Source organism: Hyperoodon ampullatus (assembly GCF_949752795.1).
Source record: "Hyperoodon ampullatus genome assembly, chromosome: 18".
Lineage (NCBI taxonomy): Eukaryota > Metazoa > Chordata > Mammalia > Artiodactyla > Ziphiidae > Hyperoodon > Hyperoodon ampullatus.
The window spans coordinates 44729783-44746729 of NC_136931.1; the positions used below are offsets into that span (position 1 = coordinate 44729783).

General features: G+C 50.0%; 1 protein-coding gene across 1 annotated transcript in view; it reads right to left on the minus strand.

The window, feature by feature from the left end:
- Positions 1-16947, minus strand: part of ANKRD27 (ankyrin repeat domain 27) — a gene marked incomplete at its 3' end in the record, with an annotated part of 51175 nt that overhangs the window by 14007 nt on the left and 20221 nt on the right. The window contains exons 10-21 of the mRNA XM_079723187.1: positions 15922-16000; positions 15290-15422; positions 10361-10453; positions 9169-9296; positions 8651-8733; positions 7751-7866; positions 6663-6755; positions 5072-5269; positions 3138-3197; positions 2928-3047; positions 2316-2438; positions 1842-1886 (exon numbers count right to left, since the gene is read on the minus strand). Coding sequence (XP_079579313.1) covers positions 1842-1886; positions 2316-2438; positions 2928-3047; positions 3138-3197; positions 5072-5269; positions 6663-6755; positions 7751-7866; positions 8651-8733; positions 9169-9296; positions 10361-10453; positions 15290-15422; positions 15922-16000 — 1271 coding nt within the window. The remainder of the gene's footprint in view (positions 1-1841; positions 1887-2315; positions 2439-2927; positions 3048-3137; positions 3198-5071; positions 5270-6662; positions 6756-7750; positions 7867-8650; positions 8734-9168; positions 9297-10360; positions 10454-15289; positions 15423-15921; positions 16001-16947) is intronic.

The following is a 16947-nucleotide window of genomic DNA, read 5'->3' on the forward strand; positions in this document are numbered from 1 at the left end:
TCCTGGAGCATTTCGTGAGCACCTCCTCTTACGTCATCTAACTGTCCGCTTTCAACAACCGGTCCGTCTCATCCTACGGGGGAGGAGACTCACTCCGGGGGGCACTTGTTCAAGGCCACAGGATGGGGAGGTGGTGGCCAGAACCTAATCACAGGCTCTCTGATGCCATGCCAGTGTCCTTTCCACTTGAATGCCCTAGCCCACAGGTGAAAGCACTGAAAAGACCCCTAACAGGTCAAATTTATGTTCCGGTAAACACAAGTTTCTAGGATATTAAACGTGAGAAAAGAAAACAATATAAATACATTTCTAGGCCTGGTTCTGAGCACTGAGGAAGTCAGCAAAAGCCTGCAAGGAGTGACAAAGGGCCCCAGGAAGACCCCGTTCAAGCCCAAACATGCCCCGCTCCAGGTCCCTTCCACGTTTCTGACAACAGATGCTCCTCAGGGTGGAAACACCAAAGCCCTCACCTGAACCGGGCCCTCACCTAACAGACTGGCTGGGACGGACCGGACCGAGGGCAGTTCCTCTTGGTGATTAGAAGGAACAAGATGGGGGGAAGGGAGCCGAGGGGCGGCAGCTTCGGGCACAGAGCAGACGCATCATGACACGGGGATGGTCACAATCTCTTCTCCACGCTGGCTCTCGCCACGGCTCCTAGGGAGCCTAAGGAACTCTTCCTTTGCTTCCCCCCAAGAACACTGGGTACCCTGGGGCTGGTCTCTCAAGGGGAGCAACAGCCAGATCCAAACGCCTGTGTCCTCCCCCCACCCCGAGTAACCACGTGTCAGGCTGATGGATTCACAGTGGCCTCTGGGCAGAGGCTAAGACACTGCCAGCTACCTTCCAATTCTTTTTTTTTTTTTTTTGCGGTACGCGGGCCTCTCACTGTTGTGGCCTCTCCCGTTGCGGAGCACAGGCTCTGGACACGCAGGCTCAGCGGCCATGGCTCACGGGTCCAGCCGCTCCGCGGCATGTGGGATCTTCCCGGACCGGGGCACGAACCCGTGTCCCCTGCATCGGCAGGCGGACTCTCAACCACTGCGCCACCAGGGAAGCCCCCGATTCTTAATACCCCGGAGGCTGTGATGATCAGATGCCAGGAACTTCTGTCCACCACCTCAAGCTCCATCATTGGCAAAAAGCACTCTTGAAATACACATCCCTGTGAAGCACTCTTGTAAATCTGATCCACTCAGGCCTCCTAATCTGGTAAGCGCTAATTTACCCCTCCTTTTAAAGTAGAAGACAGAACGAATTCCTTTCAGGAAGCCAAAGGCAAGCCAGGGGAACTGCCCATGGGAGTCTCCAGTGATCTCATCATAGATGTTCCCTGACACCTTAGCACCATCTCGTTCGGACACTTGCTTGTGAGTCCTTGGAGCCCCAAGTCGGAGACTCAGCCTCCCAGCCAGGGATTCACACCGCCCACAACTCCTGCAGGGCCACACCAACGCCCTCTGGGCTCTGGCCTCCCCTCCGCCACCTCCACCCTTCCCCACTCGGTCTGTTCACCCTGCTCCCGGCTAGTGGACTCTGGCCCCGAGCCCACACTCTGTGCCCCTGGACACAGGCTGGTCCCCTTGCCAACATCGCTGCCCTCCTGGAATATGAATGTCTAAAGGGCAGGGATAGGCTCACACTGCAGCTTTATTCCACCTGCCTCATTACTTGCAGGGGGCACGTCACATCCCATCAGCAAGTACTCATGAAATGCACCCCTACTGCGTGAACGTGAACAAAGAACCCTGACAGCTCCTGACTCACCTGGAGACAAGACACATGAGCACAGCTGCTTAAGCCGAGAGCAAGCTGCTTGAAACTCACTTCCAAAAACTCACCATTTCTAGGTCTCCATCAGCAATGGCTCTTAAAAGTTTTTCTACCTTAATAAAAGAAAAAAGAATGTAAGGAAAATTATAATAATACAATAAGAATAGAAATAATAAAAACAACCTTCTGAAAACCTAGTAGCTTTCATGTGTCTCTTGATCTCATTCAGTATCTTTCAAACACATCCCCAAAGTTGTTCAGATAGGGCATCCAGGAGGGGCCGGCGCGCACCTTCCACGTAAGGTCTGTAAGATGACCTGCCATTCATGTGGCACGGTGGGACGACAGCCACCTGGGAGCACAAGCGCTTCCTAAGAGGGCAGCCACCCTTCAGAACTGCATCTATTCAGCTCTCATTATCTGCCAGCTACAGGTACCATGAGGGTGGGCACCCCCCCTAGGAACGACTCCAGGCCTCTGTTAGACTCTGGAGCACGCCTCTTGGCTTTCTTTGCTGCGGTTCTGCATCGAGCTAGGCTTACTGGGTCCTCCAAGAGCAGGTCACAGCCTGGGGGTGACAGCGGAGGAGGAGCCCGGGGCGGAGTCAGTGAGGGCTCCCCACCCGCAGGGGATGGGCACATCCACGCCATGGTCTGCTCTGTGGGCTGACAATGGACAAGGTCTAAGGTAGGTTAGATGGAAAAGAACACACAAACAAACAAAACAGGCTATGAGTCAGCTTTTACAAAACGCAATGTGTGAGAACATGTACACGTCTAAATAAACTCTGCAGGAAGTCAGGAGCGAGACACATCAGGTTAACAGGGGTGCTAATGGAGAGGGGGATAAGGGCAGAGAATTTACTTCGTAAACTGATCTCAAAGCAGTGAACCTACAGGTGACTTTACCTGTACGTTTCTTAGAATATCCCCCCTCCCATCTCTCTCTCTCTCTCTCTCTCTCTCACACACACACACATGTGCACACACACACACGTCCGTCCAGGAAGGGCAAGCAGGGTGAGGCTGGCCGGGCTCCCCTCGAGGGCGCTGACCTTCGCCACAGCAGACACGCTGCCCCAGCGGCTCTCTAACTGGCCCCCGGAATGCAGGCCGCCCCCCACCCCTCTCTGCCCTCTGGTCCGGGGGCCTCACCTCCCTGTAGAACTTTCTGGGCTCCTCTTGCCTGGAGCTCAGCGAGGCGGAGGAGAAGCTGGAGGCACAGGAGCCCTGGCTGATGGAATCCACGGAGCACTGAGGGGGCCGCGCGGGCACCTGCAGCCAGGGGGCCCGGTGAGGGGTGGGTGAGGGCCCGACAGAGGCTGGTCTCAAGTAGGGCCGGCAAGCGCAGCCCCGTTCTCTTACCTCTGAAGACTTCTGCCCCCTCTCGAAGAACGGATGGTGGGCTTCCATCAAGGACAGAATCTAGGAGGCCAAAGGGGACGCGAAAAGTACTGAGATGGGTCGCCCAGGTCTCATCACCCCTACGGCCCCACTGCGTCCACCTCCTCGGAAAGCTGCGCGGCCCAACCAGGCCCTCAGAGAGACAGGGGGGACACCAAGGCCCAGAGCAGGCGGGAACCTACTCAGGACCACGCTAAGTTCAACAGCAGGAGCCAGTGCTCCCCACGAATGGGCTCAGCGGACAAGGGAAGCCCAGGCACAGAGGGGCCCCAAAGGCTGCCTCATCCATCCTGGGCTGGTGGTCCACAGGCCTGAAGCATGACCTTTCCACTGGCAGCCACGGGCCTTAAGTGGGACCAGCTTGGAGCTGAGCCCAGAAGACCGTCTGCTCCTTGTGTCTGCAGAGCTCCCTCTGGAAGGGCCTTTGCAGAAGTTCCAGTGCAGAGGTGCCCTCAGCCCCTCATGGGCATCTCAGGCCAAGGGCGGTATCACCCAGTTCCGTGGCTCTGGCTGCTACAAAGCTGAGACCCCGTGAGGGCATGGGCAGCTGAGGCCCCTGGGTCAGGAGCAGAGATTTAAACCTTCAAAAACCACACTCCTGGGCTCTCCTGGTGGCACAGTGGTTGAGAGTCCGCCTGCCGATGCAGGGGACGCGGGTTCGTGTCCTGGTCCGGGAGGACCCCACATGCCGCAGAGCGGCTGGGCCCATGAGCCATGGCCGCTGAGCCTGCGCGTCCGGAGCCTGTGCTCCACAAAGGGAGAGGCCACAACAGTGAGAGGCCCACGTACCGCAAAAAAAAAACCCAAAAAAAACCACACTCCTACAGGTCTTATGTTGTGTTCTTATCACACACACAAAATAATAATAATAATCGATAAATAAAGAGGGCGGGAGGAAACTTCTGGAGGTGATGGATGTATTTATGGCACAGATTGTGGTGTTGGTCTCATGGGTGTGGACTTGTCTCCAAGCTCATCAAGTTGTATACACTAAATACGTACAGCTTTTTGTACGTCAATCACCCCTCAATAAAGTGGTTTAAAAACAAAAACTGTGCTACTCCTAGAAGAAGACATGAACAAACTAAAAGAACTCCCTAGAAGAGGACTGGAAATTATAAAACATCAAGAGGCAGAAAGTAGGGCCTGTACAAAGGGAGACACTTGGACACCTGTATTAAAACGGCATCACCTATGTGAGTCACTAGCCGGGATGCTCTGGGCATCAGGACCTCGGATGGCCGTCGCACGTGGCCCTAGGCTTCCTCTGGCTAGTTGGCCAAACACGCTTCTCTGAGGACACCCCTTCAACAGAGCTGCTGCTGGGAAGGCCTGGCCTCTGGAAGCTCCCATCGCTCCCCACCTGCTCATGAGCAAGCAGTGCACGACATGTGGCCCCAAACTACGTGCTTCCAGAAATCACCAGCTGGACGGGCTAGTAGTTCATTAATGAATCATTTATGAAGGAAATTACACCCAACGATTTTCGAAGTTGGCCAAATCAGAATAAAGTTTTAGGCGCTGAGGGTGAAGGAACAGGAAAACAGAGCTGACGCTTGCTGCTTCCAACACCCCATCCCCGCTCTTCCCGGCTGGAGCCACCATCCCATTTCCTCTCACTCCACCTGCCCAGAAACCAACAGCACTCGGAGGCCAGGGCAAACTCTGCTGGGAACAGCTCTTGGCATGACACTGAGAAAAATGCCTACTAAGATGGAAAATAAGATGAACAGGTAAAACCCATGAAGGACCAGGTCCCGAGTGTAGCAGAGAGGATGCGGCCAAGTTCTAGCCTTGGGGACTAATGCACAGTTTGAACAGCACAGCCAAGACCTAAGCTGCGGATGCTGATATTGTTTAAAGTCATACTGCTGCTCCGAGATGAAAAAGGCTACCTTTGAGTTTAACGCGCACTTGAGGGGCGTTTCCTTCAGCCTGTTCTGGATCTCTGTGGACGCTCCGTTCTGTAGCAATGTCTCTATGATGCTTTGGTAACCCCAGCGGGCAGCGATGTGCAGGGGAGTGTCTCCTTTCTCGTTACCAATATCTAGTCTGCAGGACTGCACGTCATAGTAGACCAGAGCCTTCACACACTGCAAACAGAATGGGAAAGGCCACTGTGAACTCACACGCCCGGCCTCGGGCAGATCTGTGCAGCCCGCAGCCTCGGCCCATGTCCCAATTTGATCAAGGCACCATCTGCCAAGCAAACATACAGTAACAGAACATCAGACCTCCAGGGTTCCAGATCACCTGATCAGGACACATCGTTTTTGTTTTTAAAGAACCCAACTTCCAATCAATAAGAAATGGCTGAATAAATTGTCACACATCATGTGCAGAAAGGAGTCACCAGAGCAGGCCTGAGACCGCCATCACTGGAAAGGCCTGCTTGCAAGGCTGGCCCCCTTGACTTGTGATGTTCCTTGGGAGCTTGGATCTGGGGAGTGTTCTCACAGTCCCCTGACTGATGAGAGGGGCTCACTGGGCCTAGTTTGTCCAACAGTGGTTTATGCTGAACACCTGCTGTCCTTCTGCGAGTCTGGAATGTTGAAATGTTCTAGGCTAAAGGGTGTTCACACGACCAGCCTCCAACCAAAATCTTGGGCACTGAGTCCCTAATGAACTTCCCAGAAGGAAAACACTTTGCGTGTGTTGTTAACAACTTGTTACTGGAGGAATAAGCTGTCCTGAGCGACTCCACAGGGAGATGCTCTTGGAAGCCTGCACCTGGTTTCCTCCGGACGTCATCCTTGGACCTTCCCTTTGGCTGATTTTGCTCTGTGTCCCTTTACTGCAATAAATCACAGCTGTGACTACAGCCATATGCTCATCCTGTGAGCCCTCCTAGCGAACCACTGAACTGGGGAGTGGTCTTAAGGACCCTGACACAACACACGTCATAGACTATGTGTAGCGATTACAGAACGGGTTAGATCTACATTTATTGACCTATGGGATGTCCAGGATTAAGTTAGGAAAATAAGCTGCATAAAATTGTGTAGGGTATGATCTCGTTTTCGCTCATCAACCACCTAACCCAGGCTCAACCCACATCTGTATAAATCTATCTGGATGTTACCATGGAGAGAAGCGAGAGAGGGTGGTTAGGAAAAAAATAACACACACACACACACACACACACACAGAGTTAAATATTAAGCAAACACGGAAATGATGAAATTCCTTGATATTTCTTTAAAAATATAAAATGTAAAAATTGAGTATGAAGAAAGGTAAGAAGCAGATGGTAGCGGGGATGAATGTACATGATTTCATTTCAGGAAAAGACAATTATGTTTTAGATTTCTGTTATTTCAATACAGCATCTGTAATGTGTTCTTAAATTTTTTAATTAAAAAAATTATACGCCAAATGTTCCAATAACTGTCAACATAAAATACGACATTCAACCAACTGGAAATTCACTTTTCTCTGTGAGAAAGGGTAAACACGGCCGCCCTCGGCGCAGCCAGGACCACTTACGTCTTCGTGGCCGTAGGTGCAGGCCAGGTGCAGAGGGGTGTTGCCGTTGTTGTCTTGCACTTCGGCGCTGGCTTTGTAGTGCAGCAGCAGCAGCTTCCAAAGGAGAGGAGAGAGCAGTGAGCACCAGCAAGCCCGGCAGTGCAGGCGCACTTCCTCAGGAGCACTTCCTCAGGAGCACGGCCTATAGCCTCACAGCGGGAAGTTGCTGGTCTCCATTTTCAACCTTATCTACTTACACTACAATTAAAATTATATCAACCCTATAATGCAAAATAATCTGAAAAGGAATATATACTATATATATAGAGAGAGAAATACATTATATATATATACACACACACATATATACCTGAATCACTTTGCTATACACCTGAAACTAACACACTGTAAATCAACTATACTTTTAAACAAAAAAATTTTTAAATTTTAAAAAACCAAAGCGAAAAATACTATCATCACTCTCATCCTTCCTGATAAAAAGTTTAGAGATTATTAAAAAAAAAGAGTGGATATATGTTTATGTATAACTGATTCACTTTGCTGAATACCTGAAACTAACACAACATTGTAAATCACCTCTACTCCAATAAAAATTAAAATAAGAAAAAAAAAAGAAAGAAAAACAACCCCCATCAATCACTAGCAGTAGCTGAGGCACTTTATGTACCAAACAACTTAAGCTGAAATTGAAACATCACTGATTGGCAAAATAATTTTGCCTTTCTAGCTTCTGGCCCGTCTTCTCATCAGTAGGTATTAAGTCTATGGGAAAGTCCATCTTGGGGCCCTATTTAAAATATTTCTAGTATCTTGGGGGTCGGTGAAGGAAAATCCTATCTCATTATTAAAAAGTATGATACAAAAATAAAAAGTTTAGAGATTAAAAAAATCTACAGCCCCACCCTTCTTCCCCCATATTACCGTGACATTTCAAATCTACACCTAACAGCTTTTGCCCAGCAGACCCTTGGCGAGGTGCCTGAGACCCCAGCCCTCCCTGTGGCCTGACCGAGCCAGCGTGGAACACAGGAGGGGCCAGCCCTGCAAAGCCGCGCGCAAAGCCAGCCCGTCCGAGCCCAGCTGCTCACCGTCACGCTCTGACAGCCCTTCTGACACGCGAGATGGAGCGGGGTGGAGCCATGGTAGTCTGTAGCATTCACCACCGCGCCCTTGGAAACCAGCAAGTCGATGAGGGATGCCTGCCCTACAGAACAGAAGGGAAGAAAGCGGGCTTTCCAAACCCTGCAAGCGAAGCCACGGCATTATTTCACCCTCTCATCCTCTGGCACGAGACACGCCAGGAGGCATTTTTCTGCCTCCAGATTCTAAACACTCTGGGGTAGCCCCTGGAGGGGACTCGGCTCCAGTCCAGCCCCCAGCCACAGAAGGTAGGAGAAAAGAGCCTTAGACGTCCACAGAAGAGTCCATGGTGCATCAATCTACAGGATGGAATATTGTGCAACCAGTAAAAAAAATACTGACATGGAGAAATGTTCTTACGTGTCGCCGAGTGAAAAAAACACTGTACAGAAAAGTATGATCCCCACAGCATCATCTATTTTATACACACACACTCACAAGCATGCTGACATTTCAGACAGTCATGAATCAAAATGATCTCTGGGAGACAGAAGGATGGCGGGTGGTACTACAGATGCTTGTGTTTGTGTTTTCTACCTTGAATGTGCACATTTTTTTTTGCACGTGCACTTTAAAAGACAGTATAGCACAGAGAACTATATTCAGTACCCTATGATGAACCATACTGGAAAAGAATGTTTAAAAAAAAAAATAAAGACAGTAAAGTTATATTTTTTAAAGGAGGAATATAAGAACCCCAATTCTGAGGCCATTCTCACAGTTCAGATTCAAGCCTTCCCTGGCTGGACCACCAGCCCAGGGGCAGTACCAAGCATCCACACGGTAAGACCCAGCAGCCACCCTCTCTCTGCAGGGCCACCCTCGGCCCCATCCCTTTGCCCACGTACCGCAGAGGGCAGCCACATGGAGCGGTGTATGACCCCTGTCGTCTCTGGAGAATGGAGTGACAATGGAGGGGTCATTCAGCCTCCTAAAAGAGAAAGAGGATACAGAGAAATACACCAGGGTCCTGGGACAAGAAGGCAGATCTCCGGGTATGGTCCAAGCTGGGTCTCTTCTACCGTGTCCCAGAGAGCAGAAGCCCCGATAAGGGGAAACCAGAAAGGTTACAGGCAGGAGCTGACAGTCCTCCCATCCTAAAACCCACTTTCCGAGCCTGGGGCACGCCCTCTGCCCACCTCCCCTGGTAAAGCAGCCGAGCAGGGTGCCAGGTATGTTTACAATCTTTATTCCACCTGATTCTCCAAAGGGGCAGACGTTACTCTCTCCACTTCACGGCAGAGGAAGTAGAGTGCAGCGAGGATAAGTTCCTTATTCCAAATCTCACAGCAAACAAGTGGGAAAGTTCCGCCCAGGCCCCGAGTCTCCCCCTTCCTGGCGCTGAGCCCACATAGGACCCTCGTACCCAGAGACGAGTTTCTCACAGTCATCACAGAAGCACAGAGGGTGACACATCTTTTGGACGGCATCTTTATCTTGGTCTTCCTGGCTCAGAAGTCTTTCCACTTCCTTCTGGTTACCTGATGCGATGTGCTAAAAAGTGACATCAAAAGCGCTATTGATATGAAGGAACTGTTCGCTCTCTAAGCTGTGAATTTTCTGAGCATCCTTACAGAAACACACATCTACGTATGGATGGATGAAACAACTTGCTCTCTGGGACTTGTTTCAAAATAATTTGGGTGGATGGGGAAAAGTGGGGCGGGGGGATAGAAATGAAACAGGACTGGGAGATGGCTACGCGGGAGTTCCTTCACTGTACTACTCTCTGATTTTTATAAATGTTAGGGTTTTTCCAAAACTAAAGAAACAACAATATGACAAAATTTCCAGAGCAACAGGAGTGGGGGGGTGGCCAATACATCCTGAGCCTTGGTGTAGATTTTGACCCCTCATTAAAGGGTCAAATCGTCTTGTAATCTAATAGAGCCTTGGTTTGCAGAACAGCTGTAATTATCACAAGACCCCATCAACAAGCAAACCTGCAGGGCTCACCCCTGTGAGGCCTGGATGTATTCCCCACAGGGAGTGAGATGTTCTGAGGGGTGCATAGCTCTGGGTCCTCCATGGAACCCACTCTGGCCCCCGGTGGCCCTCTGACGACTGCCTCGTAGGGAAGCTCGCCAGCCTCCCAGCGGTAGACCAGAACTGAGGGAAGGAACCGCCTGCCTGTGCCTGAGGATCAGACCACCACCAGGTGCCTTGCTCCCAGCCCAGCACACTCACACAAACATCTGTAACTGGGGCTCCCGGAGCCGAGAAGAGGCATCAGTTCTGGCAGTGCTGCCAGTGAGGTGCCACTGAGCTGACTGGGAAGGACCAGCCATGTTTCGCCAAATGGGGAGAGGAGGACAGCCAGGCAGAGGGTCCCACGCGCAGGGTCCGGTGCCCTCGCTATGCTGCCTAGTCGGGCTACAGCGTGGCTCACGTCGGGGGAGATGGGCAGCCGAGCTGATCCAGCATCCCTATCACTCCCTCGATCACAAAACGAACTCCTGCATTGAACTACGCAGACCACCCTGATGGATTCTACAGCGGTGTGGGAGGATGGAGAGCCCCTCACACATCCGTGCCCGCAGGACCTCTGCGTGTCTTACCTGAAACAAGCAGTCAATGGGAGTTGAGGTCATCTGAGACAGCAAGCTCATTCTCTGCTTAAGGAACAGTCGGTCGCCAAATCCCTCGGACTCCTGCAGGAAAAGCCGACAATCCGTTTTATCACACGTCATGCACTGTCAGTGCAGATCCTTGAAAACAGAGGACCCAGGAAGGATCCCTGCTGTTTCCCACAAAACAGGACTGGCAGGGCCTCTCCCCGCCCCCAGGGAGCCGCACAACAGACCCTCATCAGGCTGGGAGAGGGGCTCCCTGTCTGCCTCTCCAGGAAGTGGGGCTCTGAGGACAGCTTCCCGGCAGGAATCTGGGAGGGGGCAGCATGATGGCTGTGTGTGTGTGTGTGTGTGTGTGTGTGTGGAATGTGGCATTTCTAAGTGTGAAATGTGGCGTGCACACAGCACCATCCCCCACGTGGAAACCTGGATTGTCCCGGCCTCCCCCTCCTCTCAAAACATCTGTCCTAATGCCTGCAGAGCCCTGTCCGCTGCATGATACCTGGGCCCACAGACAGGGGAACCATGTGACAGGCTGGTCTACCCTTCCCAGTGTGAACCAGCAAGAGAGAGAAGGGTCCTGTTTTTTGAACATACTTACTAAAACATCAGACAACACGGCCACTGGCCCCAAGTCCAATAAAATATGGGGTCCACCCCAATGAATAAACTCAGGTCTTCATAGTGCAGGTAATTTTTACCTAGATATAGAAATCTAAAAATGTATCCTTTCTCTATGAAATCATTTCTAGTGAGACACTTCAATGCTCACTTGAGCACCTGTGACTAAATTGGTAACAACTTAACTTCCTCCAAAAGAATCTTGGTGGGAGACAGATGGAATTGTTTCCAGCCAGCTGCTGCCAGAAGAACTCACCAAACCCTGAGAAAATTATGGGAACATTTCTCTCTGTGGCCCCCTAGATTCTGATGAAGAGGTCCAGTTAAACACAGAGCTGGCAGCATTTCTGGGGCCCACTGCCAAGCAGGGACCCTCGTGCCAGCCGCCCTCATGGGGCTGTCTTAGCAAACAAACACCAACCCTCAGACGTAGAGCCACCTTTGCTCCCAGTCAGTATATGCTGTGTAAAGCTAGATCAACCTGTTTTATTCAGGGATTTACAGCTGAGCTGTAAATCAGAGAAACATCAAAGACCTTATCCTTCAGGTAAATCTGGGGCTCTTTCCTCCACTTAGGTGACTGTTTGAAGGGCACTGATGAAAAGAGGCAGGTCTTCCAGGACTGACTGCTCACGGAAGAATGCGCAACCAGAAGAGATAGCATATCAGCTAAGATCAATTCGGGAAAAGGTTAAATACTATTTACTGGAAGCCCAGTAATGTGAAAAAGACCTGCAAAGCTGGAGCAGAGAAGGGCGGAGATCCTTTCAAGGTTCTCCTCCATTTTTTTCTGTCCACAAAGGTAAATCTAGAGTCATCCCAGTAATGGTTATTTTCAAAAAAGCTCAAGTCTTCATTAATGAACATGCTTAAAGAATGTTTACGGTCATCTCAAGTATGATTATGTCTTGGGGAGAAAGTTTCTGTGAAACTACATTATAGTATATAAAGAGTCAATAGTAAAACATTAATTTGATTTCCTAACACTTAGTCCTTAATGCTTTTCCGAAAGTTCACCTGCTGTGTGGAGATACACTTGGGCTCTTTCCCCGGGAAATTCTATCAATACCAACAAGCAGCCGTGGCCTCGCACTTTCCTAGATGGAACTGCGCTAAGGCACAGGCAATGCCACAGATGGAATCCCAACGCTGGCATCACAAAAGACAAGGAAGCCACAACACCTGCTCTGTCCATAAAGGTAAAAGGACACCTCTCAGGCATGACCCACTCAAGACCCAAGGCTCGGGCTCCATGGCCAGCCGAGAGGATGATGCAACCTTGTCGCAAGTCCAGGGGGACCAACCACCCTCCAATCCGGGAGGGCAGGACCAGGGTTTGACAGCCCAGACAAGAGGGGCACACTGGGCTGTGTCCCCGCTTTTGCCCACCCAAGCTAACGGCCATCCTTGGGGCTATCCACGCAGGATGCACCAGAGAGTCAGGAAACAGAGACATCCAGATGCAGGTGTTGCAAGATCAAGGAAGGGCATCTGTATCACTTCACACTTCGCAAAGGCACTTCCAAATATGCCATTTGATCCTCGCAACCACCTGGCAAGGGGGAAATACATAACACGATCCCCAGGGTAGACAGGAGGGACAGAGGCTCAGAGAGACAAACAGACTTGCCCAAGGGCTGGACTCAAACCAACACCAGCACAAGAGGGGCCACCCCTCAAACACTGCCACAATCCCACTTGGAATATTTTCTGAAGGAAAAGTATGTGTGAGAAGCTGACTGTTAGTGTTTGGTCAACCACCTCTTTACTCTCTGGCCAAAGGCCTTCAAGCGTTGGACTTCCTGCCTACATGCCACGGAAAGTAAGAAAGCAGGATGGTTGTGGTACAGGATGGGTGCAGCAAGGGGACAGGAGCACCTTCAAGAGGTGGGCACTTCCCTCCAGGTGACAAGGGGCACCCCTGGCCCCAGCAAGGAGCATCAGGCAAGTCCTCTGCAGGGTAGTGGGTCCAGGAGGGGAGACCCATCAGAGGGAAAGAACCAGAAGGGCAGCCATGATGGAAAACCTCCTCAGGCACCATGGGAACAATACGTGTTCCTAGAACCTCACAGAAGACAACTTAAACTAAGAAATCTTGTTGCCCAACTCTGGAGGTGAGAGGCATGTCTTTTTTTTTTTTTTTAATAAATTTATCTATTTATTATTTTATTTTTGGCTGCACTGGGTCTTTTTTTTTTTTTTTTTTTTTTTTTTTTTTTTTTGCGGTATGCGGGCCTTTCACTGTTGTGGTCTCTCCCGTTGCGGAGCACAGGCTCCGGACGCGCAGGCTCAGCGGCCATGGCTCACAGGCCCAGCCGCTCCGCGGCATGTGGGATCTTCCCGGACCGGGGCACGAACCCGTGTCTCCTGCATCAGCAGGCGGACTCTCAACCACTGCGCCACCAGGGAAGCCCTGCGCTGGGTCTTTGTTGCTAGGTGCGGGCTTTCTCTAGTTGCGGGGGCCACTCTTCGTTGCGGTGCACAGGCTTCTCATTGCTGTGGCTTCTCTTGTTGTGGAGCACGGGCTCTAGGCGTGCCGGCTTCAGTAGTTGCGGCATGCACGCAAGGCTCAGTAGTTGTGGCTCGCGGGCTCTAGAGCGCAGGCTCAGTAGTTGTGGCGCACGGGCTTAGTTGCTCCGCGGCATGTGGGATCTTCCCGGACCAGGGCTCGAACCCATGTCCCCTGCCTTGGCAGGTGGATTCTTAACCACTGCGCCACCAGGGAAGCCCTGAGTGGCATTTCTGACTCTGCAGACCTGTGTGTACGCAGAGGCACCCGTGAACACACACGTGTGCATTCTAGAATGTTAATGATTTCCCCCTAAATTAGAAACAACTTTTCATGAGAGTCACAGCCAGCCACATCTGAGATGAGATGCACAGCCTCTAATTTCACCTGCGTATGTGTGTGGGCAATCAAATCAGAGCAGAACTTAATTCTTCAGCAAGCACCGTGATACTGTTGGGCTATGTGCCAGCAAGTGCAGCATAAGCTCAAATTCTGGTTAAAAATATAATTGTATAAGTGCAGAAAAAAGACATATACCAAAATGTTAATAAGTCATCCCCAACTAGTGTGTTCATGGGAGGCTTCTGTTGTCTTCACTGCTACTTTTTATATTTCACATATTATTTATAAGCAAATAGTTTTCTAATCAGAAAAAAATAGAGCTATTCATTTTGGGGAAAAAGTATACAAGGCTATCTACAATACAATTTCAATTATGTAAAGTATACATGGCAAGTAAAAAGACTAGAAAATACATAAACATGTTAACAATAAATGAATTCAGGGAACTGCTTGTACCTGAGTGTTCCTGTCTGAACAGGCCTATGTTCTTTTCCACGTGTTTCAACTTATTACTTTGGGAGCTTCTAACATCAGGGGAAAATTAAGATCAAGTTCAATCCTCAGGACTCTTGGTGGTTTTGTTTTGTTTTTTTTTTTTTTTTTGGCTGCCTTGGGTCTTCGTTGCTGCATGCAGGCTTTCTCTAATTGTAGCGAGCGGGGGCTACTCTTCGTTGCGGGGCAGTGGCTTCTCTTGTTGCGGAGCACGGGCTCTAGGCACGCAGGCTTCAGTAGTTGCAGCTTGTGGGCTCAGGAGTTGTGGCTCGCAGGCTCTAGAGCACAGGCTCAGTAGTTGTGGCGCATGGGCTTAGCTGCTCCGCAGCATGTGGGATCTTCCTGGACCAGGGCTCGAACCCGTGTCCCCTGCACTGGCAGGCAGATTCTTAACCACTGCACCACCAGGGAAGTCCCAGGACTCTTGGTTTTTGATACAGAAATCTCTTCATTCGATTGATTTCAACTTTGCAATTTCTGTGAGTACTGTCACGTTTTGCTGGTTGGTATGGCAGTGAAATAAGCCAGCAGTGCAATCTTGGTTCAAGAGTCTCACAGTTCTCATGGGAACATAATCGCCTCCACTAGCCAAAGCTCACCAACCAACTAAGAAAATAATAATAGGGCCACTGAGTCCTGAAAACTGCAGACATTAGTAATCTCATCTCTTGCCCATCGTGATCAGGATACCCCAATTCACCACTTCTAGCTTCCCCTTCTGCCCGTGTGCTTTTGAGGATGACAAGGATTAATGAAGCAGATCAACAATGTGAAAGACAAGATAATGCGCAAACTTTCACAACCTACGGGGGGCTAGTGTTCACCCACTGGGCTGAGGCCCCATTCTCTCAGGAGAGCATCTCTGACTGCCCCTCCCCCACACCACCCTGAGAACCCCATCACACACGCCGTGACACCCACAAAGAAAGGGCAGAGAAGGAGGGAGGGCTTACCAGTGGCTTAACGGAGAGGCTTCCCTGCCGAATATATTCAATTGCAGCCTCAACTGAGGTCAGGCAGTATCCCAGTTCATCTTTTGCTGAGCTGCTAAATCTGAAGTTTTTGATATAACTCAAATTTGCCATCCTAATAAAAGGAAGAAAAAAGTTTTATTGTTGTATACCCAATTAACACTTTGGCAGAAACAATGCTATTGGCTTCGTCATCAAGTCAGTTAGCTCCTGGGAGCCAGGGCTGCTTGTCCCTGGATCTTTATTTAGAAGGAGCACAATAAGGAAAATAAGTAAAGCTACTTGCGACTTTCCTGGAATGGGCTAGTTTTTAGAAAGCTGGTAATTATACAGGGAACTTGCATTTCTGTGGGAAAAGGACGGGCTTTGGAGCCAGACAGAATTGGAGTCTGCTTCCCGCTCAGCCACTGACTAGCCACATGCTCCAGAATGAGAAACGTAAGCTCACTGGGCCTCAGTTTCCCCATCTGTACATGGAATGACAGCCACCCCTTGCAGGACGAAGGCAGGGCAGTGCCTGGCTCATAAGGGGCACTCAGTTTCCTAGAGTGACACAAAAACCACCCCAGTATAGTGCTGCCATTTTGAAAAAGCATTTTAACAAAAAATATTACCAGTTAGGGATCTCTGTTTTCACAAGCAAATACAACAGGACTGATAGCAGATCATCAGCACACATGGTCTCCAAGTTAACTGCAAGGGGGAAACACATGTTCAAAGCCATCCTGGGACTCAATGGACTGACAAGTGTTATCAACTCCCCACCACCATCCAACCCACGAAACCACAATCCAGGAAGATGACACATCAGGGAGAAATTCAATCGCACAATTTCCTTTCTAGTGTCCTGAATAGATGTCAGACTCCAGGGGAAAATGAATGCTTAGCATCCTCAGAACACGTGCAGAAGAAGCAAACTGCAAGCAGACCACCCCTTGCTACCTCCCGGGACAGATAAAGAGCCCAAGGAAGTCAGCAATGGTGGATACAACTTGAAGGTGTGCCAGAGCCACTGCCAAAAGCCTCTTTCCTCCTGGGATCATTTCTGTTTCATACACCTCAGAGTCTAATGCCGATCTGCAGCTTGACTCTATTTTTTTCATTAAAATTTTGTTTAAGTAATCCATTCACACATTTAAAATTTCAAAAAGTACAAAAGAGCAAACTGTGCACATCTCTCCCATCCCTGCCACCCAGACTTCTTTCCCAGAGGTCACTGCTGTTGCTTCCCACGTACCTGTCCACAGACAGTCTATGATCTCCCCATTGTATATATGGATAGAGTCGCCCCCTTTCCACAATGCTGCTGGAAGGGTACCTACCGTATACACTCCTGTTCATTTCATTCATTGATAATACACTTCGAAGATCACCCCCTATCTGCCCACACAGATCTGCCTTCTCATTACTTTTCCTTAACTTATTTTACTTTTCATAATGGAAAATTTTAAACGTATACAAAATTAGAGAGAACAACTTAACAGTTGAACCCCCATGTTTCCATCACCAGTTTGACTCGTTTTTGAGGCCACTGCTTCTCCACCAGCATTTTCTCACCCTAAAGATGCCTCACCTACCCCGCCCCCCGACCCCCATTACTAGGCACCCACTCCTCAGATCAGATGCCGGGGCACTCACAC